This window comes from Styela clava, chromosome 3, assembly GCF_964204865.1.
Source record: "Styela clava chromosome 3, kaStyClav1.hap1.2, whole genome shotgun sequence".
Taxonomy (NCBI): Eukaryota; Metazoa; Chordata; class Ascidiacea; order Stolidobranchia; family Styelidae; genus Styela; species Styela clava.
The window spans coordinates 8,166,821-8,192,067 of NC_135252.1; the positions used below are offsets into that span (position 1 = coordinate 8,166,821).

The window sequence follows — 25,247 nt, forward strand, 5'->3', positions numbered from 1 at the left end:
GCGACCCTTAAATACATCGCTACTCTAAAAAAAACAGATGTAATATGCGGACATAAACCCGTGAGATAAACTGTCTAATTATATTTAGTTTCGATAGGTATGTTTGCAATCTTGCTAATTCGTTATCGCCGTTAGGAATCCGTATTTTTGCCATTTTGCGAATTAGAGAAATCTGTACTTGTAACACAGATCCGCTCAATGCTGCCACTCAGATTATTTTTAAGATATAAACGTTATAATCTCACGACGTAAAATATATTTTAGTACAATGAAACTCGATTGGATTAATTAATTTATCATCATAAGTTATTTACCATCACAATCCGTTAAGTGTGACATGTGGGACACGTGGGACAAGAGGTACAAGTGGGACAAATGGCACATGTGGTACAAGTAGTACACGTGGTGCAAGTGGAACACGTGGTATATTGCGGGCAAGTGGGACACATGATACAAGTGGTACACGTGGGACAAGTGGGACACATGATACAAGTGGTACACGTGGGACAAGTGGTACACGTGGAGCGAGTGGTACACGTGGGACAGGTGAGACAAGTGAGTCACGACATTTTTGAGACACCGGAGGGACAAGTGAGACACGCGGGACAAGTGTGACACATGAGACAAGTGGGACACGACATTTTGGAGACACCGGTGTAAGCCCTGAGGGTGTTGGTCAGCCACTTTTGCAAAATCCGAGTACAAGGTATTCTTTTATCAGATAATGCTTGCGGTGCTGCAGGCTTGCAAATATGTATATTCTCAATGCTTGGAAACAAACGGCAGACCATTTTATTATTCCTTCTTTCTTTCGCTGTACAGAAGAACTTTAAATTCGAATTATTTTGTATCGTTAACGTCAATTCCTTTCTATTTTTCGAACTGAAACCGATATTTAGAGAATATGTGCACGAAATCTCGATGACAATATAATCAATGAAGACAGTCGGGATGGCTTTAAACGTAGGCCTATGTAGTAAAATCGGGAAATGTAAAGTTTAAAAAATCACAGCTAAGGGGTCATGGTCTTTGGAGGCGTCCCGCTTTGAAGACACAAAAAATATGGTAACCCTATGCATATGTATTGGTTAGAGTGAAATCTGCGGCCGTGCTGGTGTGTGTTATAGCAATGTTTCATGTCATCGGTTTTAGCCATTGAGGTGTATAACAAGCACAATCAAGGCACCCATAAAAGCATACTTAGGATTTCGATAATTGTGGTGTCGTTAACCTCGATGTCCAAAAAGGTATCAAATTATTAAAGAGGGGGTTTGAGGGTGCTGTGGGCATGAATATTGCGTTAAATCAAAGTAGTTGTATTTTATTTGCTACACATTGCCGCATGTCCGGGAAAGACTTGTATACTCGAACACAGCACTCTCGTGAACCCGCAAGAATTTGCACTTGGCTCTCGCTCTATCTTTCTGAAAGCATGCATTTCATGTTTAGGTAAGCTATTGCTGAAGAGTTGACTTGATGGCAAATTTTGGATAGAAAGTGCTATAGGATCAAATTTGAGTGCCTATCGTAATATTTATACATGCTGAGACTTGGTGACATAAAAATTCCACACAATAGCGCCTAAGTAATTTTCTATTGTTCCCATTCATTTGTCCGCATACAATTGATGATTAACAACTGAAGTGTGAACAAAGGATTTACTGATTTTTTACCTTTTCGGTAGCCTACCTAATCTTTTTATGTCGTGATCCCAGCCAACGTTGGTTTTTGGCAAGTTCATGCCTCGAACAAATCTGTAGCCTATGTGTTTCGTGAGATCTTAATACAACCAAATACTCCACGAACCCATGAAATAAGATCTTAATTCCTGAGTCGATGTCTATCAAAGAAAAAAACCTTGCGTATGTCACTGATAACCAATATATTCCCATACCATATTGTTCTACCCCTGTCATCGTAACACTAAGTCCCTCATATAATCTGCACTTTAATTTGGCTCTTATTTGGTCATTGAAGTGGTCTGGCCCACTTCTTCATACACCCAACTTTGGTCGGGCAATTTGTCTGTGAATTACAGGTAGATTGGAGATGAACCAGTGTTCAAAATAAAGGGTACAACAAGAATACAATAAAAATAAGATATGGCTAATTATTCCGCTGTTCATTATATAACGTCCATGAAGAATTCAACAAAATAATCATGAATATTCAGTCCACTGTGCGATATTTAATACTGTGCAATATATAAAGTACATAAAGATTTCAACAAAATAAGCATGGATATTTATTCAACTGAGCAATATATGAAGTACAACAATAATTTATCCAAACAAAAAAATGAGCATGGAAATTTATTCTAGTGTGAAATAGGCTACAACAAGAATTCAACAAAAGAGCATGAATATTTATTTACCTGAGCAATAGAGAATTCAATAATAATAAGCATGAATATTTATTTCACTGTGCAGGCAACGGTAACCGTTATAAAATTATTAATATGGTGTGGCAAGTAAATATTACGTTTTTTACTCATTTATTTTAGCCTAATATGTAATTTATTTTAAGTTTCTGGTGTTGTCTTACTTTATTATATCTTTTGTGCGTGAAATATTTTAAGTGAGTGAACACGTACAGTCCTTTTGGCAAACCCTTCCAACCCAAATTTTGCACGCTTACCCCTTACTTAAAATTTCGTCCGCTCTCCTGATTCCATAATCAGTTTTTTTTATTTGCCTCATATATCAATTATTTTATCTTCTGCTGAGTTTAAATTCGAAATAAACTCGTGGCCGGTTATAGAATGCGTCCGACCATAGAAAAAAAGTTGTACAGCCCTAGTTTTGGTCAATGTAAATATTGTTATTGTTTAGGCTTAACGTAATATGCATGAGTCTTCCCACAGGCATGTATTATCACGATTCTCTAAAGCAGGGATCGGCAAACTTTTGTCGTTCGCGGGCCAAAATTAAAGGCTGCAAGTCATTGGCGGGCCGCGCGTATTTTTTAGAAAGGTAAAAATCGATGGAATGGCCAATGAATCACATTTTTTCACACTGATTTCAGTTAACTTTCAAGCAGTGCGCGAAGACTGATCATTTGAATATTTTCTGCGTCGTTAAACCATTTGCACTCAGCATCAACTTTTTTACGTTATGTCGCCATTTGTCTAATTAAAATCAATTATAGGCTCATTAAGCGAGTGATTGTGAATTATATACTTGTTACAGTTGTTAGGTTATAATATAATTTAGTGGCTCAAAACAAATTCTGTCACGTAATGAATATAATCGTCAATACAGCTGTTTTGTTAATATAATTCAGTGAAGCGTCGCCGCCCGGATCATATTGCTCCGCGGGCCGGATCCCAAAATTCGCTTTTTTAATAAATCGAAGGATTTGCACAATATCAAATGCCAATGGTGGCATTACTTGCGCAAGGAAATTCACGAGTTAACAGTGACATAAACTGTCAAAAGTTAGCCATTCAATATAGTGGAGTAATTCCTCCACCAATAATAACACAGAATACAAACAAGGGAAAGATTCTGATTGGCGTGAAGGAAGAACAGCGTAAATTAAATACATTTATTGAACTTTGAGGCTCTTATATTAGTGGGAACTGGGAAAAAAGATAAAGAAATATATCATAAAGTGCAAATAATATATCTGAACGATTTACGTCTTCACAGCCACACTATAGCCTATCCTTTCAGGCACCCTACAGCTCTTGGTGTTGTGTTCCCAATTTTGCGAGTTTCAAACTTTCAACTGAATTGCAGAGATTTTTGGCACATAAGTGATGTTTGCAATATCTGAAATAAAGAATAAATGATTTCATAATCAGTTTTTATTTATTTGTTTTTATCAACCGTTTTATTGCCGTTTATGCTGATTATGGAGTCGAAATGAACTTATCTTATATATCTTATGTGTCGTTCTAAAAAATAAATATATGACGAAAAATATCTAGATTAATGTGTCATTTTTTTACCGAACAAACACACGATAAACCATCGAGTCACCACTTCGTGTCTATGATTTGAACGGATGTTGCCCCGAGCATCGAATTCCCTTTTTATGTTTAATTCGCCATAATTTTCATGGTTAAAGTCGAGGGCCGCGTAACAAATGAAATTCAAAACGACACTAATGCTAAGCACTTTTTTAACTCAAGTGGGCATTCGTGCATGGTTATACGGGTAATCACCTTTTGGTAATTTGGGGTTTTGGTTATGTTTACGGACATGTATGAATCAAACAACTTAGTGGCTATTTTATCTTCTGAAGGTTTTATGTTATGATTTTAAGTAGATTCATGTTGATTGTGCTACCGCTGCGGAGATAGCCTACCACTTTTTAATATACATATTACTTATAGACTTATAATACACTGGAATAAACAGTCTACCTCCACCGCCGTGTTACTCAAACGGGGGGTCCTCGGCGGTTGATAAAAGAACGTACTCGTGTTAGAAATCTAAGCCATTGTTTTATTTGTAAGCAATTTCCGATTTATTTCCAAGTTTCCATTCAATGCCACCCTTAAAATTTAGATTTTCCTCACTTTTTCCGTCTTACGAGCCGAGCAACAAATCACGATAAAAAAAAATACTTACTTGGGAGAATATGCCCCCAAATCACCATTTTCCCACGCCTTCTCTATTGGACCTCTCATGTCTTCAGCCAGTTTTGTAAGCGTCCAGTCCGCGTTATTATTTTTTCCCTTTGTGAGCCATTCCCCAAAAGCGCGGTTAACCTCGAGCAAACCCCAGAAACGTTTAGCCATCCATTCGTTTATCTTGGCATCGCCAATTTCTTCGAAATGTTTCACTACATTAGGAACGATAAATTTTTTATGTAATTCAGCGAACTTTCTTTTTTCCGGAAAAGATTCAGAGAAAACCTTTAACATATTTTCTCGTTTCTTTACCGAATATTTCGATAATGCGTGGCACTACAAACTCGGGATACATCTTTTTGTAATCGTCGATTATCTTCGCCACTGCCTGATAAATTGGTTTGCTTTTAGTTAGATCGTGTTGAACGACTTGCATATGTAGCAAATGTAGATACCACATCAAACCCTCAACCTGTAGTTCCGATAGATCGTCCACTGGTCCACTTTGAGTCGATTCAAGCCCTCTTGCAACAGCGTCATAAACACTATCTACGTCAGATTTGGGAAATACATAATTAGCAATCGGATATACTAAGCCACAACCGTATTTCATTAAGTCTGAAAATATAATTGAAGTCTCGCTTTCTTTCTTGGTTTCATAAACTGAATAGAGAAACTTAGATGTGGCATGAGATAATCTCCGAGTTAATTCGTTGTCCACGAGCAGACTTTTGGCAAAGTCTGCTAGATTATTTGGATTTATTGGATCTCGTGCAAGTTTTCTTAAAGGGGCTTCAAATCTTTGTTTCTCGAATCCAATGTTTCCAAAAAATACGACGAATCCGTTTATGATTTCATCTGCACCTTCGACCATAAGAAGCATCGATATTAATTCCGCCTTTAAACCAGCCAGCGTATCTCTGAATGTATCATCCAACGCTCGAAGGCCGTCCATATAATCGTCGATATCCAGAGTGCTGTCAGGGCCAAATATTTGCTGACAGGTCCAGTCATCCGAGTATTCTTCTTTTACGCAACCACCATACCTCATTGCAACTAAATCATTGAAACACGAAATGAAGAAATATAAACAAATTAGATATACTCCGCTATTTGAACCATTTTGATGACCGCTCATGGTGGAGGTTTTTGATTTGTTTGACAAGATGTTTGATATAGGCTGCGTCACATTCAATAGTAAATACTTGTTTGCAAAAAAAAAATTATTTTCACTTACTCGCAGTTCACGGACCAACGCTATATTATTTCACAAACTATTTGTTGTCACAGGAGATGAAAAGAACAATATTATTTTCTAAGTTTGAATAAACACATATAATATCACCGATGAATTCTTTTTTAAGTGAGAGTGAGAATTACTCAAAGAATATAAAAATTTTGAAGTCAACTGATATTGACATTGCGAAAAACTCAGTAATAAGCCCAAATCTATGCAGTTGTACTCTGAAAACATACCATGCAGTTTAGTTGTACGTATGTTGATTGAAAACTCTTGTATGAAGCATATGCTGTTTTTCTCGCATTCATGTTCTTTCCAGCGAGAAAGTGGTACTCCTGCCAGAGATACATTAAAACCTTGGTAGCATGTTAATGAATAACCCACCTCAAATATTAAAAACTCAAAAATGAGAACATTCATTAACATCATGCTCGTATTATTCAAGAATTACAAAATCTATAAAAGGTAAAAAAGTAATGTAATAATTACCGATCTAGTAATATTTGTAACCAGAGAACGATCAGAACGAACTATAGAGAAAAAGCTTCGTCATGTTGGAAATTTGGACTTGCTTTGATCTGAGTTTGCGGATCTGTTCGATAGTAAATTTCATCATTCATTTGCTTATGAAAAAAAAAAGACTTGCCCTAAAGGTTGGTTAGGAAGTTGGTCAGCACAACGTGTTAAAAACGTGTCTAACTATATCAAAGAAATCGTTCTACTGTGCAGTTTTTCCATTCACTTAGGCTATATCTCGTTTAAGAGTAAAAATGCATCGGCTCTCTATGGATTGTGTAAAGTCAATATAAATACATCAGCACGTTGCAAGGGACATGGTCAAAAAAATTATCAAAACTTTAGGTTTCTGCCGACATGTTTTTATGTTGTATATCACAAATCGAAACAAAATATATTCTCACGATACTGCAAGTAAAAACAATCATGCTGAAGAGACTTTGATTTTCTTGTTACTGATAACTTCGAGGTAAACGAGGTGCTCCGTTTGAAAAAAATTCTGGACAAAGTTATAGACTGAACAATTTAAAGTTAAGCTGCCTCTTGTCCATGGAGTTCTCATTGTCTAAGATTCTACATAAACGGCATTCTATCATGTTTTTTGAGAGAAACGCTACACTACCTTTATCAACAGTATCAACTGTCCATTACCTTACAGGCGATGAGTCATTGTTTGTCCTATATGTTCATCTACTTTCTTTCGATTTGGAAGATAAATATATTCATTTGTCGTCGTGACATGGCGTTTCCGTTCGCTGTATTATGAATCCATATTGCGCCATTATACAGCGAAAGTGCTGGTGCGCCATCGTTGTTCAATGGTTATTGTCTTCTGAATCAACAAAAGTGGGGAAGTTTTGTGCCAATTGTATTCAAAATAATATGGAGGAATTTATGCAATTCAATGGTGGTGTAATGTTGCTATTAAACGTTTTATGAAAGAACTGGTCATATCCGGAAGAGTCCCCACTTAATTTCTAAACTTATCACCCTCTCTCTCTCTATATATATATATATATTTCAGCACAAATAGAAGAATTGAGCAACGGACTAGTTGTGTTTTTAAGTGCACTTTTGTACTGTAGCGAATGTGCATTGTGTACATATGTAATATAATGTTTTTAACCCTTTCACATTAATAGCATATAACATTTCACAAAATAGGCCACATTATGTTTTGCGACAGCGATAATGCATTCGTTCCATGTATTCCTTTTCTCGTATCGACTTCATTGTGTTTCCGCCTATTTTCGTCTACCAACACTTTTCTTCAATACCTCTTATGCTACACGTTCGATTGTTGCATATACCTAGCCAAACAGATCTACAGAGCTTGGACAAATCTACGCCAGTAACGTCGTTTTTAATCAAATATTGCTGACTGAATCACCAAGATTTGGACGAACAAGAATTTTCAAAATCAATGGCAGCTACTACAAGTATTACAACTATTCGCTGGTATCCAGAAAAGAAAATGTCAAACAAGTATACCCTTCACTGTATACAAGTTTTGATGACCCATCTACAAAAGATTACAGCTCATTTCTTGAGGAAATTCTAGCAAACGAAGAGGAAATTTCCGCTACAAGCTTGGATGACCTTTTAGTTACAATTTCGGAACTCAACAAACTGAATGACGATTACAAAGGAGGACGAACTTTTGCAGAAATTATTGATATCACTACACTCGAAGACGGAATTAAAAAGGCCATCAACGGCAATATATTTGCCTGGCTCCTGGGAGTTGAGAGCCCAGTTTGGAATTACGTCATAGGATTTGGTCTTATTTACGCATTATTCGTTATACCCCTGCTTTCCTTCCTGTACATAGGATATTTCATTTATCAAAGCTTGCCAAACTGCCGAATGGCCATTCGCGGTGCATTAACAAATGGATTGTTCCAGCCAATACAACGACTTCTCAACATACAACGACCACCCGTAAGACAATTCAACGAACAACAAGAAATACACCAGTTATCCGATGTCGAAATTGACGAAGAAGATATAGAAAATGCTAGCAACTTCTCAGATGCGAGCAACCAAGCTCAAATAGAGTTTGACTGTAACAAACCTTTCAATTTATCCACACCCTATTAAGGCAACTCGATTTCGACGGCCGTTGCGAATTGTATATGGTGTGTAACTCGCAATGTATCGCCTCGTTATTAATCAACTTCATTCTTATCACTTTAATCGTCTTGTATTTTATTACTTTTTCTCTTATTGTTATCCATTATAAACATCAAAACATCTTACTATAAAAATTTAAATATTACATAACCATAAAAATAAAATAAATGTGTAGTGTCAGTTTTCTTGTGTGTATTTACTTGTTATTAATCAATGTCTTGTTTTTAGATATCATGAGTTCTTTTACTTCATACAGAATTTGATTCAGGTTCAATCTCAAGGATTCAATGGTTCAATATTTTGTCAAACCACTCATTATTCAATTTACAGAATTTTTCTTACTTATTATTTTGTTTCAAATTACCTCTAACATCAATTTTACGATCTTAAACATCAAACCAATTTCAATGCAGGTCTTAAGTACTAAACCCACCATTTTGTTCATTCTCAGTCTTTTCCCTTAAACATCAAAGTCCTTATACATTCTAGGGTGTCTCTTCCGGTAAAGGTCGTCGCCATTTCGTTTTACTATATCGTTACAATTTTATTTTCAAATGTTAAGCATTTCAAAGCAACACGTAGACGTAGAAGTTTTTTTTTTCTCGTATTTTTGAATTTTTTTTTTCTCTCGTATTTTATTGCTCTCGTAAACGACGTCTTTCTCTCGTATACCTTATCCATTATTCATCATATCGTACCAATATCTTTTATTAATTTGTGTTATTTTGTTTTTAGACTTTCCTCTCTCGGCGGCCGGACTACAAAATTTAAAATACTACCAAGTTAATTTTTTTTACTGTCGAGGCGGAATTGTGTAGCGAATGTGCATTGTGTAACTATGTATTATAATGTATTTAACCCTTTCATATTAATAGCATGTAACATTTCACAAAATAGGCCACATTATGTTTCGCAACAGCGATAATGCATTGTTCCATGTATTGCCTTTCTCGTATCGACCAATTTGATGACGTATCGTTTCCGGTTTGCCGAGAGGTCTGCATAATATCGTGTTGTTTGGTTCACTTCAGATTTTACTGCATTAAGAATTAAATGTGTTTCAATTTTATCTGTATTTGGATTTTGGATCGTGCATCTTTTCAATAAAACACAACAATTCGGCATTCAACATTGTGTGCTTATTATCGTCTGAAGGAATCCAGATTGGAGTCGCATTTCATAACGCGTGTCAATTTAATAACGCGGGAATCGAACTTTTAAATACTAGGGTTATCAGTCTTTATCCCTAAGACTAATATCTCTTCTCCCTATTATACCTGCGATGTGGGACGGCCTGTGTTTTGGCACTATGAATATATTACACTTACAGCAATGACAACAACTGGAATCGCAGTGACTTGTAATTATTTATTTTTATATTCCACTTTTTAAAAGCCAGAATAACCTCGACTAAACTTCAGAAAGGTCAGCTTGGGAAAATCTGGTCAAATGCTTAGTTTTAGCATACACGGTTCCTGCTGGTAAAGATGCAGGTAATATATATATTTATTTATATCCCACCTCAAATATTATAAAATCAAAACACTCAATAATTTCATGACCGCATTAATTAAATTATAAAATTTCTGTAATTTGAAAAAGTAATTCAGGTAAATATATGAACTCGGAGACGGCTTACTAAAAATACCCAACCGCTTCCCATGTTTAAAGTACCATTTTTAATGCATTCATCGTATGTACAATGGCTGCCACCAGCACTACAATGCGTAAAATATTTTTTTCACCAATAGGAGAATAACTTTCACAGGACGCAATCCTCGATGGTTCACAACATATTGCTTGCTATTAGGATATTATCGAATGTTTATATCCTTTTTGCTGAGATTAAAAAAAAACGAAACTAAATAAAGAATTATTATACTCAATTTACCATCCATCTCATACTTGTCTCGACGCTACCCTTCACACGTTGTAAGGGCAGCGCGATTCAAAAACAAATTATGATACATTGTTACCATATTGTCTTTAGAATCAACATATTTGTGGAGTGTCGGGTCAGTGATCTGTATTCAAAATATTAAGAAAAAATTGAATGATCGTGTAATAAAACTACCAATATTTGGAGTGCTTTTTCTCCGTTGTTTACCGTATTATATTTCATATTCATCCTTCGATCAGTGTACCTAGTACTTACTACAGTCTGATATAAATAATATACTCAAGGCTGAGATGACCCAATGCGTGATCTGGAATTTACTAAAGTTTTGCTCGCTCTCCATAAATATATATTTTTCGTATAACGGAAATTCGAATGGATGACCATAACTAAAATCTTGTCATATGGCGCCATTTATTCCAACTCATGACTGAATATTGGGTTTCCTGCCAATGGGATAAAATTAGCCATTAATCATATCACCAATACAAATCATTAAACGATTACAACCCAGAATAAAGAAACGCATCACACATTTTCATACTGCGAATCAATTTATTTTATTGCACATGATATAAAATAAAGATATTGAGTTCATACAATGAAAAATATCTGCTCAAAATGAATTGCACGTTTAAAGGAAATTCCGATCGAGAGAGTATACAAATCAGATGAGCGATAATCAATGCCATTATAAGATAATAACCTGTAATTTTTTCTTCTTGCTTCTTTATGCTATTATGATAATGGATCTGTATACACTGACTAATCAAAGCGAATAAACAAAATGAATTTTATTAGTATTGCATCACACAATTTCAGATTACCTCCAACACCCCCTACACTCTAAATTTGTGAAATTGTGTGAATATCTGATTGTAAAAAAATAGTGTAGTAGTTGTCAACACATTTTTTCAAGATTTAGCTCAAAACTTCCGTGTTTATAAACCAGCCATATATGGCAATACTGGATTAATGCTGGGGACATGCTTTGCTGTGTAAGTGAATAAAATATTGAAATTTCAATTAATATAAAATGTATTATTTTGCATAGAGACTGATCATAGTTATTGATTTTAATTTTTGTGATATAGTGACTGTGTATGATGCATGTTAGCTCTCAAACCTAATTCTGAAACCAGTGTTTGATCTTGTACCTTCTGCAAAACTTGAAACATCAAACCTGGAAATAAGAGAATGGTTGAGAATGTCAGAGAAAATATTTACAATAAGACATTTTACCAATTGTGTTTTTACTCTGCTCGGTGGTGTGGCGCATCATGCTAAGCATTAGGAATACACTCGCCAACGCACCTCTGATTATCCTGCACAGGTTTGCAGGTTCGAATGTGCGAGAGCATTGCTGGACTCCTAGCCGCTATAGGGTGGTTCACATAACCGAGCTATCTAGCTTCAGCTATGTCCATTTACAGTCAAGTTATGCAGACTAGTAACGTTAGATCTTGACAAAACACATTTTATAATTAATGTTTAACATACTTCACAAAAGCAGAATTGAGTGGACTTTGAATATCAGATAGTCTACCATATCCACAATACCCAGCGATGTATTGACTGTCTTGGTAAGGTCCAGCATAGAGCCACAGAACATCATCAACACATCTACAACCAGCATCATCACACTGAAAAATGAAATAGTTTTTATAGGTTATTTCACACCGTGTTTTTGCATCAATCATAGGTGAGGAAAAAGTAACTCCCACATTTCATTTTTTGAAAAAATAGACAAAAATAGGATTTGTTAAATTTTTATCAATACTTAACAAGGCATTGCCATTTTGTGTAAAGTACTTTGATTGCTATTTTGTCTAAACTACTTTTTGGCATCATTCAACTGCGATACATTTTTGTGAGCATATCGTGAAGTTTTCCATCACCCTCTGAGTCATTTCCTGTGAAATTTCATTTTTTTTGCGAATGGGCAGCATATCACCACGCAAAGAAATCAAATTTGATGGAAAGGCTCCTCGTAAAACATCTCTTGATTTTTTTGCTGCATGGGCAGTTGCTCCCATCTTTTTGAAACCATATCCTTGCATTTTTTCCAAGATTCCTAAGTTTTGGCATCATGAAGCATCGGCACATAATGAACTGAAGTAACCGAAACCGCCGTTTTCTGTCCCTCAAAATAGTAATGCCTCCAAATTCCAAAACTAGCAACTGTACACCACACTGTTACTTGCTCGCTGTGAAGAGCCTTCTTATGTGGCTCTCCTGGGTTACTATCTGCCCAGTACCGAAAAGTTTGCTTATGAAACCAGATAAATGAAAGTGAGTTTCCAGGTGATCAGAATCTCATTAGCAAAAACATTTTCAGTTACGGATTCTCTGATAGTGCGAAAACAAAAAAGTATGAATATGGATCGTTTATAAATCGTTTATGGATCAAATATTTTCTCTATGAATCAAATAATTTCTCAAAATTTACAATAAATCAATTGTTATTGGAATCTCTAGGAAACTAAAGACAAAATGGCGATCCAGTTACAACATGAATTTACTTAAACTAGGTGAATAACTGCAACAGCATTGCCACAATAAAAATTTAAAATGTAGGTAATTTTGGCCTCACTCTGTAGAAGACTGTGGAGATATATGTTTTGACAAAACTTAATACCGTTACTGGTTCACAATCACAAGAAGTATTTAATATGAACTTTCCATATAACATCTAACGTCCCAGAAAGCAGACTTACATCAGTTGCTTTAAATAAATCCGGAGAATAAGTGATATTTTTGTAAAACAATATGTCAAACTCTGGCACATGTATTTAAATAAATGTTTAATTCGATGAAAAGTGACTTTTATACTGAATTTTGTAGTACGCCAAAGCTGGTTGTTTTCACAAAAACAATAAATTTGCAATATAAACTACTTACCACATAGTAAATATCAATAAAGTCGATATGAAGTGTGACTGGCCGACCAGAAGGAGCTTGAATCGAAAATTCACATGTTGTGTTTGGAGCATATGCCTTATGAAACAAAAAAAATACTATAATATTTAAAAAGTCAGCAGAGAATGATTTTATATCACAGGTATTTTAGGTCACTGTCAATGTTTGAATTCTCCTGTAAAACGTTTCTATTTTGTTTATTAATTTTTTCTCTTTATGTCTAATTTTTCATTAATTTTCCTCTCCGGGAACTCATGGGTAGAAAAAAACACTTAAATGTCTAGCAACCTTGAAATCTCTTGTAATGGTCATACCTGTGGAAAGTTGAAGCTTGTTATGGTTCCATGATCTCCTGTGATGATTCCTCCACAAACCTCTGGGGTTGAAGTATAGGTGATATCATATCTATATGTATAGGTATGATCAAGGATGATTTATTAAGCAAATTCCAAACTTTGAAATAAAAAAAAATCACATAGCATGTCAAAAATAATTGAACATGTCTGTCATAAGGGGGTCGTGAAGAACTTAAACTAATAAGATGGCTTAAAACAGTCGCACTGCGTTCTATGTTTATTAAGTTTCAATTCGAAGAACTTCCAATGAAAACTGATGTCTCAAAAATGTTGTGTCCCACTTGTTCTACACTTGTCCAACCATTCTGACTTAGTACATATTGTGGGTCAACGGGTTAAAGTAAGCATATGGTGCAATGCAACTACACTGGCAGAAATCAGTGAGTGGAAATCTGTGAAAACTCTTGATTCATACATGATCATGCATACCAAGTAGCTGATATTCGTAATAAAAATTATTTAGAGAGTAGTGTAAATATTTATATGCAAACATTTTCTAAAAATTTGATAGCCCAGGCTATCAAAGTAAATACAGTTAATTTTAAAATTAATTAATTTTAAAGTAAATACAGTTAATTTTAAAAATGATTTATGACAAAATTATGAACATTTCAACCTTTCTACTTATAGTGGAGAAATATTTAAGGATAACATACCCCTTTTCATGCACGAATGGATCCGCATTTAACTCAAGATAAACAGAATTAGATGAAGGAAATATAGGATTTGGAAGATTGAATCCACATAAACGTTGAAGAAGAGGTGCTGATGCATCGAGGCCATCTCTGAATTTGAAATGTTCATTTGTGTAATTAACGATTATGTTCAGATATTTTGGCATCAGAATGATACTTCATACTTTTAATTAGATTTTAAGTATTAATTAAACAGAATTATCCTATCCAAATCTACAAAAATGAAAGTTGTATATGTATGCTTTGTAATGTCGCAATCCAATATTCTATCTGAAAGTATTTATAATCAAGAAAGAGATATCGATATGACTCATATAAATATTGGGATTCACTAAATCTCTAGTGATATCTTTTAACACAGCAATTAAATGTTGGCAATAAAAAAGATTTAGTTTGAAATAACAATAAAGTTTTTTAGAGACAAATACTTAAAGACCTGACAACTGAATTGATTTTACCGTATATCAATGTAATCATAAGTACAGTTGGGATGATACTCGAGTTCGAAAAAGTTGAAAAACATTTGAATCTGATTTCCAACAGGAACAGTAAAAATAGTAACACATACAGTGTCGTGTGGATAGAGGACTGGCCATCCTGGACTGAAAGAAATTAGAAGCGTTTATAAATCTGTAAAATAGCAATATTATATCTGAATATTAAATAAGCGTGGTTTAAATGAGAGCTGTTTATTTATTTGAGATTTTATGCAATGCTAATCAAGTTAGGAAAACATTGGATTACTTTTGAACTTTGCAACATTGGATTCACTGATAAGCCATATAGATTGGCATCATACTATTCTCCAGTTTATCATCTATTTGAATATAGGATCAAATCTAATCTGTTGTCGGTTGTGCGTGTTGGCAAAGACTTCTGTGCACATGTTTATCTGGAATATTCATTTTCTTACACACTGCCCTTATGGGGCAAATCACAGTATATTAATAGAAGGCATCACCTATTGTCTAGTACAGTGGTTCTTAAACTTTTTGAGCCGCCCCTCCTTTAAAAATTTTACAAACTTCGCGCCCCCCTCTTTTTGCTTTGAAAAATGCTTTTATGATGGGCAGGTTGCTATATATTAAGATAGCGCTATAAGAGTGTTGGTCTCATAGCGTCATTGCTCAGATTGTTTGAGCAAGAAACGCTTCGGAGTACAACTTCGCCATTCACTGTCGTATGTATAAAGCCAAATAAGGGTTGGTCATCATACATTCTCGTTTTTTCGCTCAGTTTGCAATACCTGGTAAAGTCAAACTAATTTTTAAGTAAAACTAAACATGCAATAAACCTATGCTTTAATTTATTTTCTGCTCAATCGTTAACATAAGTCACGTAAAATTTCAATACATTGTTTACCCCATCACTATTGAGCAATGCAAAAATTATTTACTGTGTGTTAAAAATAAGCAACAATTACAGACTTCTAGGCTTGCCTAACGTTTCAAACAAAATGGAGGAGTGCAAATGAACTTATGTAAATTTAAAAGTAGTTCATTCATTTTTCAATAGTTATTATGCATGTGGACGATTCCTCGGCCCTTGACCACTGAAAAATAAAGTCGCTAAGGCATTTGCGATGGCATTTTGTTTAAATCGCGATTGTTTTCGTCAGCGTGGAGTGTTATTCAAGTCGTAAAAATCGGTGTTTATTCTCCCTAAATAGGAAATTTCCCTCGACATATTCTTGTGCCACGAAGGCGATTATAATTACTTTTTTTGTTCTCGAATGGAACCATGACACCTCTGAGTATAATGAGTTAGTTTTTATTATATAATCATCAGCGACGAGATGCTAAAGATAGAATAAAGAAGTGAATCCGCAACTAAAAATTTCTTTATTGTAAAAGTGGCATCATAGAATACTAAAAATAAAAACACCATGAGTTTTGTTTTGGGGTGGACCGCGACAGATTAAAAACACTTACTTGGACATTGCTATTCTCATAAATTCTTTGTGCCTGCGGCACATCAGTAGTGTTCTAATACTACCGACTTGAAATAAATTTCACTTCGTGGGATTTTATCGCAGACTTAGGAATTTCTGTAATGGTGATGTCTTAAAATTAATCGAGTGGCAGCATTGCGATAGAGCGGAGTAAGAGTTGCAGGGACAGCTCATATTGGTGAAATTGGCAAGAATACAAATTAAAACAAACCCATCTTAGGTTGAAACAACAATGTGCATTGGAGATTGAACAAATTGCTATGTGCATCTATCATGAATCATATCTTTGGCAATCTTAGCATTATTCGTATTATCAAAGCGATGATTGATACTGATGATGAGCATTACCTAAATAATTGTCCATACTCTTGATCCAATTTTTTTGTGCAATTTGTGACTTTGTACTGAATACTGAATCCTCGGCCTGCAGTTTCTGAATCTGTTCTTGCATTAATCTTTTGTGAAGACAAATAATAATCATAAGCAGGAAGAAAAGTCATAAAATGAATATTTCTAATTTTATTCATTTAGTGCTAATATTTTTAGGAATGAAAATTTTCACATTATCTTTAGTGACAGGAAACTATTTAAGCATATTTCTGCCTAAAAATGTAAATAAGTAATTTACAACGATATTTAATTTACTAATCAAGATAGCTCAAACCTGAACAATCTGTCCAAAACTGTGAAAATCTACAGGTGCATGGCTGTTATTGCAATACTTGAAACTCTGGCCAGTGTCCCCTAAAGATGTATAAGGTTGAATATTCAGTCAGCAATATTTTTATTACTAGTTAATAATTTGAAGCACAAAAAATTTAATGTCATTGTAGTTGTATTTGAGGCATTCACAAATAATTGGAAAGAAAACGTGTGAAACAATTTATTCGGATAATGTAATATATTTCTTTTTTGAGATAACCATAGTCCAATCATACATCAGATCTTATGCTATTAATGTTCTACAATTATCACAAAATTGAATTTTCAACTAAATGTTGTAATCTAAATTATCTTGTCTCAGTTGTCAAAATCAAACAAGGCCACATATTAAATTAAATGCTAATCTAATCTCAGATATGTAATATTGTATCCCATAATATTTTGAAGCATTTTTCCCAAAAACAGAAAATTGCCAATATCAGATCGATACATCAGAGAATCATTCGAAACATGAAAAAAAAAATATTGAATTTGATAAGTATATTACCAGGTGGATAGTCCTTGATTTCGAGGTAGGCAGAATTACAATTTGCACCTACATTAGCAGGAGATTGAATGTCTACATAGGTGAATTTTACCAAAATATATTTCGTAATGTCAGTTCCTGCATCTATGATCCACCTGTTGAAATATATGGCATATGTAAATAAATTACGGTATGCACTCATTTCGCATCGCTTAAAAAAAGTAGATTTATTATTCCATATATTATCTTATGGAATTTTGCATATGTTGCCAATGCAATCCCACATTCTCAAAAACAATGATGTCCATGACTGAATGCATTTTTAAAATTACGAATTCTGAGTCGTTCCATATTTTTTATTTGAGGAAAGATATTCAACAGGTTCAATATTGTTTCACTCTACGGCCTCTCAAAAACATATAGCTTAATTGTAACCTTGTAGTGTGTCACATTTTTAAGTGGTTTTATCAGCTAATATTCCTCTCCTCAAGGTAAATATAGAAAATGCCTTATCTGGTCTCAAAATGTAGTTGAGATCATACTAAAGTTACCTGCAATTCACATTCTTATCCATACTTTGTAATGATGTTGGAGGAAAACTAATTTTTTGAAACTCTTCTGATGCCATGTATTGCCCACCACATGATCGATTTTGAGTTACATAATTTGCAACAAAACCTGAAATTATTTCCAGTGTGTCAATGATAAATTGGTTAATTTTGTTTGCTAACATAATAAAATATTTTGAATTATAAAATTTGCAACAAAACCTGGAATCATTCCCAGTATGTCAATGATAAATTGGTTAATTTTGTTTGCTAACATAATAAAATATTAGATTTCCATTGAGAGGCCTAAATTGGTTTCCAAGTTACGGTAATTGGTTGTAATTGAGGGTAATAATTGGGGATTGATTACAGCTTGTGAAGTCTGTTTTTTTTTTTTAATTTTAATTAGAGTTGGTGTCTAATCTCTGTATCCCTCACCTTTTCTGCATCTACAATTGCTATTTAATGTTATTCACACCTATCACGAAATATAGCATACCAACAAGAAAATTGCTTACACATATGTGTCATCATGCTTAAATTGATTTTTTAAACAGGTACTGTACTTGCTTGTTTATAAAAAGACATACCGTACATTTTTACTTTCCAAACTTCAGAAATATCAGTATTACCGTGTTTAATGTTAACTATATGTTTTATTGTACCAGTAATCACCTGAATTTTCAATGTAAGGATCTGAAAAGAATCTTATTGACAAGAAGTTTCCAGATGATGTGAATGGAGGAGGAAGGGATATTCCACATGCTACAACTGCTATTGGATCAAATTCTGTCTGCCCATCATGAATCTGAAGTTAATCCAAATACATACATTATTAATTAGACTATGTCTATTTTTGAATACTATGCAGAATTGAACAATTTTATTATTACCTCCAAGATATTTCAAAATGCATTGAAAAGTATGGTTTCAAAGAAATATCTTTTTTATTTTGAAGCAAAACTATCAAATAAAATAAATAAATGTTCTAATAAATTATTTTATACACAACATTGAGTGTCCATGACATTTTTTGGTTAGGGTTCTGACTGGATAACTTGTACAACTGCCTTATTCAGTCACGTTTCTGTACTAATTTCTCTCAAATAGCATTGTTATGGCTAGAAATAATACAATGCATTCCAATGGATTTTGTGAAGGTTGAGTTTAAGAATTCATATTTATTATTCTGAAGGTATGGCACAGTTCCAAACAATAAAAGCCAGGTGAACTACTAACTGCACTGTGAGCCAAAAAAGGACAGGTAATTTGCAATATACAAATTTAGTTACCAGTATGTTGTGTTAGGTTCGGTAATAAACAATTAAACTCAATATTTTGCAAAGAATCATACTTCAATTTTATCATATATACATCCATTGCTTGTTCCATTTTCAAGTTTAAATTGTGAAAATGAAACTGTAATCACTTCATTCACAGAAGCTTGTATAATCCATAAACAGTTGAGCGATGGATCATAATTTCCTGAGTAAGAAAGTGGGCATAATTAAAATAGATACATAATTTTGGTAATTTTGTGGGTAATTTTGGGTAATTGTAACAGTTTTTTACATATTTAATTACATTAATGTAAATACAGCGGTGCTATTAACAATTGATTTGATAGAGAGGAACTTGTGGCTCATCATATTTCTATATGCACAGAATGAATGCATAAAAGTTTTATGTAACATTACCGGTACTTAATTTTTGATGCCATAGAATAGATTGTATATCACAAGTGGACAGTTGACGACTAAGTATCAAAAAGTTATTGCACTGCATTATTAACAAAGTCTTCACATATACAGGTATTTGTTTCAAAGTTTTAAATACCATTTCCATCAAGATCTATTGAAGAGAAGTTGCCTGTGGCACTAGTTAATGTTCCTCCACACCCTTCCAATGGTCCTGCCATTTGCCTGTATGTCGACATAAATCCATCCTCTGTCAAATTACAGATCTCAAGTATTTTTTAACATTTGTTTTATTTTATGAAGTTTTAGAGAGTTGTGTGAATAACCTCGCAAAAAATAGATTCTCTTAAACTCTAATACATGCTCTTCACTGGTATAAAATGGTTCTTTAGGACTTGAAGTTTAACATGAAAATAATATTACATCAAAATATTAGAATATTATTACGGAAGAAAATTATCTTAAAATGAAATTATTTTGACCCTCAAGAGAGGATGAGATAGTTTCTATTTAGAGGTCTAAAAATGTCATGTTCGGTACAGCCTGTAAAATTGTTGTCTATCACATGTTTGAGATTTTGACTTGCTTTTGCATTGAATCTTGTGTTTATCAACTTGGAATAAAAAGAAATATACCAGTTGTAGCTCCATCTGTGATCAACTCAATTGTCATTGTGTTTGATGAACTTATCAAGTACTTCGGTGCAAATGTGCCACAATAAATTCCAATAAGAGGAGAGTCAGTTGAGAATCCATCATAAACCTAAAACAGAGAAAAGTTGAAATGTATAGCAATGAGTTCAAAAGTATAGCACAATATAAATACTTACTTTGACATAGTCATAACCACAACTTCCATGGGCTTCAATATCAAATGATGTAAACTCCAATTCGACAACTTTATTAGTTGAAACTTGAATCTGCCATGTACAATTTCTATTATGATGAAGATTGCTGTGTGTGAATGCATTTATGTTTCCTGTGATATGAAATGTTTATAGTTGCATATCAGGGTTTTTTTTTCCATGAAGTTTTCATGATGAAACTTTCAATGTTGAAATATTAGGTGATTAAACGATAAATGACAACATTCAGATATTTTATGATTGCTTCAAGAAGTTTTTCTAAGATGTGTATAGCTGACTATGCTTGACAGGATATTCATGTAAGAATATATGAAAATTCTCAACTATTAGCACAGTTTGGCACTTTAGTTGTATGGGGAGAAACAAAGGAATAGAGTACAAATTCATGAAAGAACAAAGATAAGTTTAAACAATTCCACAACTGTGAAGACATACCGGTAGTTCAGCAATACCCTTGTAAATTATAACTCTTGACTGGATTTATATCAGCTTCAGTGTAATATAATCAGTTATGGAACGACTTAGAAGGTATGTTTTGAGTGAATACATTGATCAAAATATGTTCATATTTACCATATGTTGATGTTAAAAGTCCACCACAGTCTGCACTTTCATATTCAGCTTGAAAACCATAATCAAATACCCCAGGATCAGTTACGAATTCAATAACCATGGCATTCTGAAATAAATTTTTATCAAAATACTAATATTACCTCTATACATAAGCTTACAGATGGACCCTAAGTCAGGGGCATGCAAATGTTCATCGCAATGGGTCAAAGCGTAAAATTATTGTGACATTGAAGGCCGGACCATCAAACAACTCATTAGATTTTGCAATTCCACATTGAGCTTGCAAGCGCTCGATTCCGGAACTTTGTCTGGCTCGCCATCATTTTTAATATACTCCTCCAAGTAGTATGTGATGCGGAAAGACAGTTTTATACATGATTTTTTAGATTTGTGCATTTTCCATACACATAGCTCCAGTAAAAATATGCAAAAGATTTCGTGGAGGGCTCGTTTGTGTTCAACGATTGCTTGTAATTTTATTCTACTTCAATAGTTCCCAAGAGATCAAACTTTTGGCAAGTAACTGTTAAACAAGAAATACCCTCTCTGCTGCACTGAATATTTCTAATCCAATGACAGTTTTTGGTAAATATCTCCAACCCATAATTGCCACACAATGCCATGTAACTGGAACTACCATTTTTTCACAAGAGTTTTTTGTACAATAGTGTCGCTTGCCTTGAAAAATTACACTGCCTGTGTTCAATAAAGTTTTTCATCGATGTCGGACATCCGCCATTCATAATGAACTTTACATTTTTATTGGTAATTTTTGGTATTGGTTCAGTTTTTTAATCACAACACGGCATCATTAAATAAGTGTCATGTTACTGAATTCTAGTCAGACGAATTTTTACTCCAGTATGACATAGTCACGCAACACAAAGTTGAAAACTATGGTGCCATTAAAAATAGGAAATAACATTCAAAAATAATGTAATATACCGAGTTGATACAAGCCATGTAATTAGGTTCCATGGGTATTCATTCCACCACTATGCCCTAAGTCAGGGGTGGGCAAATTACGGCCCGCGGGCCACTAAAATGTTTCAACCAGCCCATTTGTGCCTGCTAAAATTGGGTTATATATACTATTAATATGCTTTTCTGGACCCATTTTTTTGGCTTTATTTAAGGGAGTCTTATTGGGCGGCTACATTAATTTTTTTTTAGGGGTTGGTTTATTTTTTGCATGAGTTTTACCAATTATAATTTGTGTAACTGCAGCTGTTATTTGTCTCATTCATTTTAAAAGTGTGGCCCGTGTCGGTGTCATGTTGATATCGTTACTTTGAAAAGAAAACGCCTACCACCAGAATGAAGTGATTTATAACCCTTTAGTTTTGCCCATTCAGAGAAAAAAAGGACACCAAACTGAAAAACACAGCTGTTAACTAACTCATGGACGTACAGCGCAGTACTTTTCACACCATATTCACAGGTTATTTCAACATTCCATGAAAAAAAAACTTTATTGTTAAGAATAGTTAATTCTGTGAATATCATTCTTCCTGAAACTAACATGATCTGGTTCTAATCATATAAAATTATGATTGCATATTGCTCAACTGATAAACAAAAAAGCAATTTTTCTGCACTGTCTTATTGGCGAGCCCTATGGGAAACCGTCTTTTTTGGTGCTAAAAATAGACTTCGTCTTATTTGCCGAGTAGACCTATTAGCTGGGAAATACGGTAAATTACCATTAAATCAATAGATAAAAATAACGAATTGTTGGCCAAAATAAATACTGTAGTTCATCATGTGCTATCCGCAACTGAATATAATGTGAAAAATGAATTCCATATAAGTCTAATTCCCCAATCCGAATTATAATTCCAAAGTATGAAGATTAACAAAAGCAAAAACAGATCTTCTTTAATGTAATTAACCTATGGACGGTATAAGGAATCAGCACAAGCAGCTTCGAGCCTGATTTAAACAAGCTTTTGGATGCATGTGGTAGGCTACATCAGGGGTCCGCTACTACTTTTAAGCGCGACCCAAAAATTTTTTTTCTAATTTCTCGCGACCCAAGCATTTGGTAAACATGTAATTACGATAGTTATCAATTCTAAGTCTATTATTGACACTAGCAATTTTCTTGCACAAAATTATATGAAACTTATCACATAAAATCATGAATATTAGCGTTTATTATGACTAATGCGAATTATTAGCTTTGTGTTTTGAACACAACATATCAATTCGAGGTTTAATTTGGAAGACAGCAACTCGAAGATCTTTTTCTACTTTTAGCCTTGATCTGTATTTGTTTTTAATGAATGAAAACGCAGAAAAAGTTTTTTCACATGAGTAGGTAGTTCCGAATGCCAACAAAACATTCATTGCAGCAGCTGATAACTCCGGATATTCTTTTGCAACTGAAATCCAAATTTCAGCCAAACTTCTTTTGCCGATTTAATATAATTACCAATATTTACTGCTGAATCAGGAACACATTTTAATTGTTGGTCCAATGTTTTGCTAGCCAGATTTTCTCTATGCATAATGCAATGCGTTAAGTTGGTATGAGGCGCAATTTGTAATACTCTTGCTAAAAAACCTTTATGTTTTCCCGCCATGGCCCCAGCCCCATCAGTACAAATGCTAATACACGGCTCCCACGATAATCCATCATTCTGTAGTCTCGTCTCAATGGCTGGGAATATTTCTTGACCAGTGCATGTTCCAGAAAGCCCCACACACATAAGTAACTTCTCTTCAAGCTTCTCATTGGCTATAGACCTAACGAACACAATCAATCAGTTGGCACCTAATATCTTGACCCATTTCGCTGATACGTCGGAAATGGTATCTGCAGACATTGGTATTTCTTTCATTTCCTTAGTTACCTTTCTCCATTCATAATTTGACTAATTACAATAGCAGCAAGTTTAATTAGTGTTTCTCCAACGATGTGTTGTTTTTTATCTTTTGCGATAAAATATGCTACTTCATACGATGCCTTTTTAGATTTTTCTAAGATTGTGAGATACTTTGTCATTGTTTTCTTTTCGCTAAACAATTCTTTTTCGAATCGGCGAAAAAAATGTATTGGTTTGTCCTTTAATTTCGGATGCTTTGCTGTAAGATAGTGTTTCAATTTCACCGCTTTCAGGCTCTCGTTGGCAATAACATCGGAACAAACAACACATTGAGGACGTGACTCATCATTTATAAGAATACACATGAAACCAAGCTTTATAAGTTCCTTGTTGTACTTCTGCTTATAAGGATGGTATGAGTGATGTATTTCTATCCGATGAGGGTGAGGAGATGAGTCTTTTGTCGGGCGTTGATCCCCACTGCTTGAAGACGCAAAGATATTTGAAGGTGCATGCGGCGTTCTGTTCTCACTTAATTTCACCGTTGTATCTTCCGCTCGCGGCTTTTTTGGAGTATTGTTCAGTAACCAGTTTGTCAACATTATTTGTGACTAAAACTACCTTCAAAATTCTTAACCCCGCTAAATTTTGAATTTATTCAAGAATGCTTCACAATAACAAATGTAACAGCCCCCTAACTATTTAATTCAGAATGGACAAATCTCATCATCTGTCTTCATTAAGCAATTCCATTCGTAATGAATGTTTCTCCGACTTTCGATCCCGGCAAAATTCTTCCGCCTTATACTCGGTATGTTAGTCGTTGCTTATACTCTACCATTGCAAAATTATTGGTACATATTTCGAGAATGGTTTTGCGAGTAGGCGCCTATAAACCGGTTTATATGTTTCAAACTATCATTTTAATTCAAAACATTCAACAACCTTTCATTAATGTGCCGGTAGAAAAGTTTGGCCTAGTTTATCACAGCTATTTTTAGATTAATTTTTGATTACTGCATTTAAAATAAAACTCCAACAAAGTAAAAAGGTTATTGAGTTATTTGATTAGGATTTATATTTATCACAACACTACTGAAAACTAACAAATAGCCCGAAAACCGCCAAAACGAGGTAATATTCACAACCACGAAAGACTGTCTGAATGGCAGATGTATCTGAGCGCTTCTGAAACGTTTATTGTTACGTCAAATTTTGCATTTATGCTGATTGCCCAATTTTACGGCAGTAAATAAGGAAG

The 25,247-nt window shown here is 34.2% G+C and overlaps 2 protein-coding genes across 2 annotated transcripts in view; both read right to left on the reverse strand.

The window, feature by feature from the left end:
• Window positions 1-2,085: 2,085 nt before the first annotated feature.
• LOC120342647 (uncharacterized) lies at window positions 2,086-6,734 on the reverse strand. Its single transcript, XM_039411566.2, has 3 exons — window positions 6,056-6,734; window positions 4,578-5,635; window positions 2,086-3,773 (listed from the first exon to the last, which is right to left on the reverse strand). The coding sequence occupies exons 1-2, from the start codon at window positions 6,246-6,248 to the stop codon at window positions 4,854-4,856; spliced, it is 975 nt and encodes a 324-aa protein (XP_039267500.2). The 5' UTR covers window positions 6,249-6,734; the 3' UTR covers window positions 2,086-3,773; window positions 4,578-4,853.
• Window positions 6,735-10,774: 4,040 nt separating this feature from the next.
• Window positions 10,775-25,247, reverse strand: part of LOC120343058 (cubilin-like) — a 52,202-nt gene continuing 37,729 nt past the window's right edge. The window contains exons 67-82 of the mRNA XM_039412134.2: window positions 21,159-21,264; window positions 20,550-20,698; window positions 20,356-20,482; window positions 19,860-19,970; window positions 19,378-19,508; window positions 18,699-18,831; window positions 18,027-18,153; window positions 17,497-17,630; window positions 16,951-17,030; window positions 16,635-16,741; window positions 14,794-14,937; window positions 14,297-14,425; window positions 13,599-13,689; window positions 13,267-13,362; window positions 11,866-12,008; window positions 10,775-11,548 (exon numbers count right to left, since the gene is read on the reverse strand). Of these exons, the coding sequence (XP_039268068.2) occupies window positions 11,479-11,548; window positions 11,866-12,008; window positions 13,267-13,362; window positions 13,599-13,689; window positions 14,297-14,425; window positions 14,794-14,937; window positions 16,635-16,741; window positions 16,951-17,030; window positions 17,497-17,630; window positions 18,027-18,153; window positions 18,699-18,831; window positions 19,378-19,508; window positions 19,860-19,970; window positions 20,356-20,482; window positions 20,550-20,698; window positions 21,159-21,264 (1,878 nt within the window). The 3' untranslated portion in view covers window positions 10,775-11,478. The remainder of the gene's footprint in view (window positions 11,549-11,865; window positions 12,009-13,266; window positions 13,363-13,598; window positions 13,690-14,296; window positions 14,426-14,793; window positions 14,938-16,634; window positions 16,742-16,950; window positions 17,031-17,496; window positions 17,631-18,026; window positions 18,154-18,698; window positions 18,832-19,377; window positions 19,509-19,859; window positions 19,971-20,355; window positions 20,483-20,549; window positions 20,699-21,158; window positions 21,265-25,247) is intronic.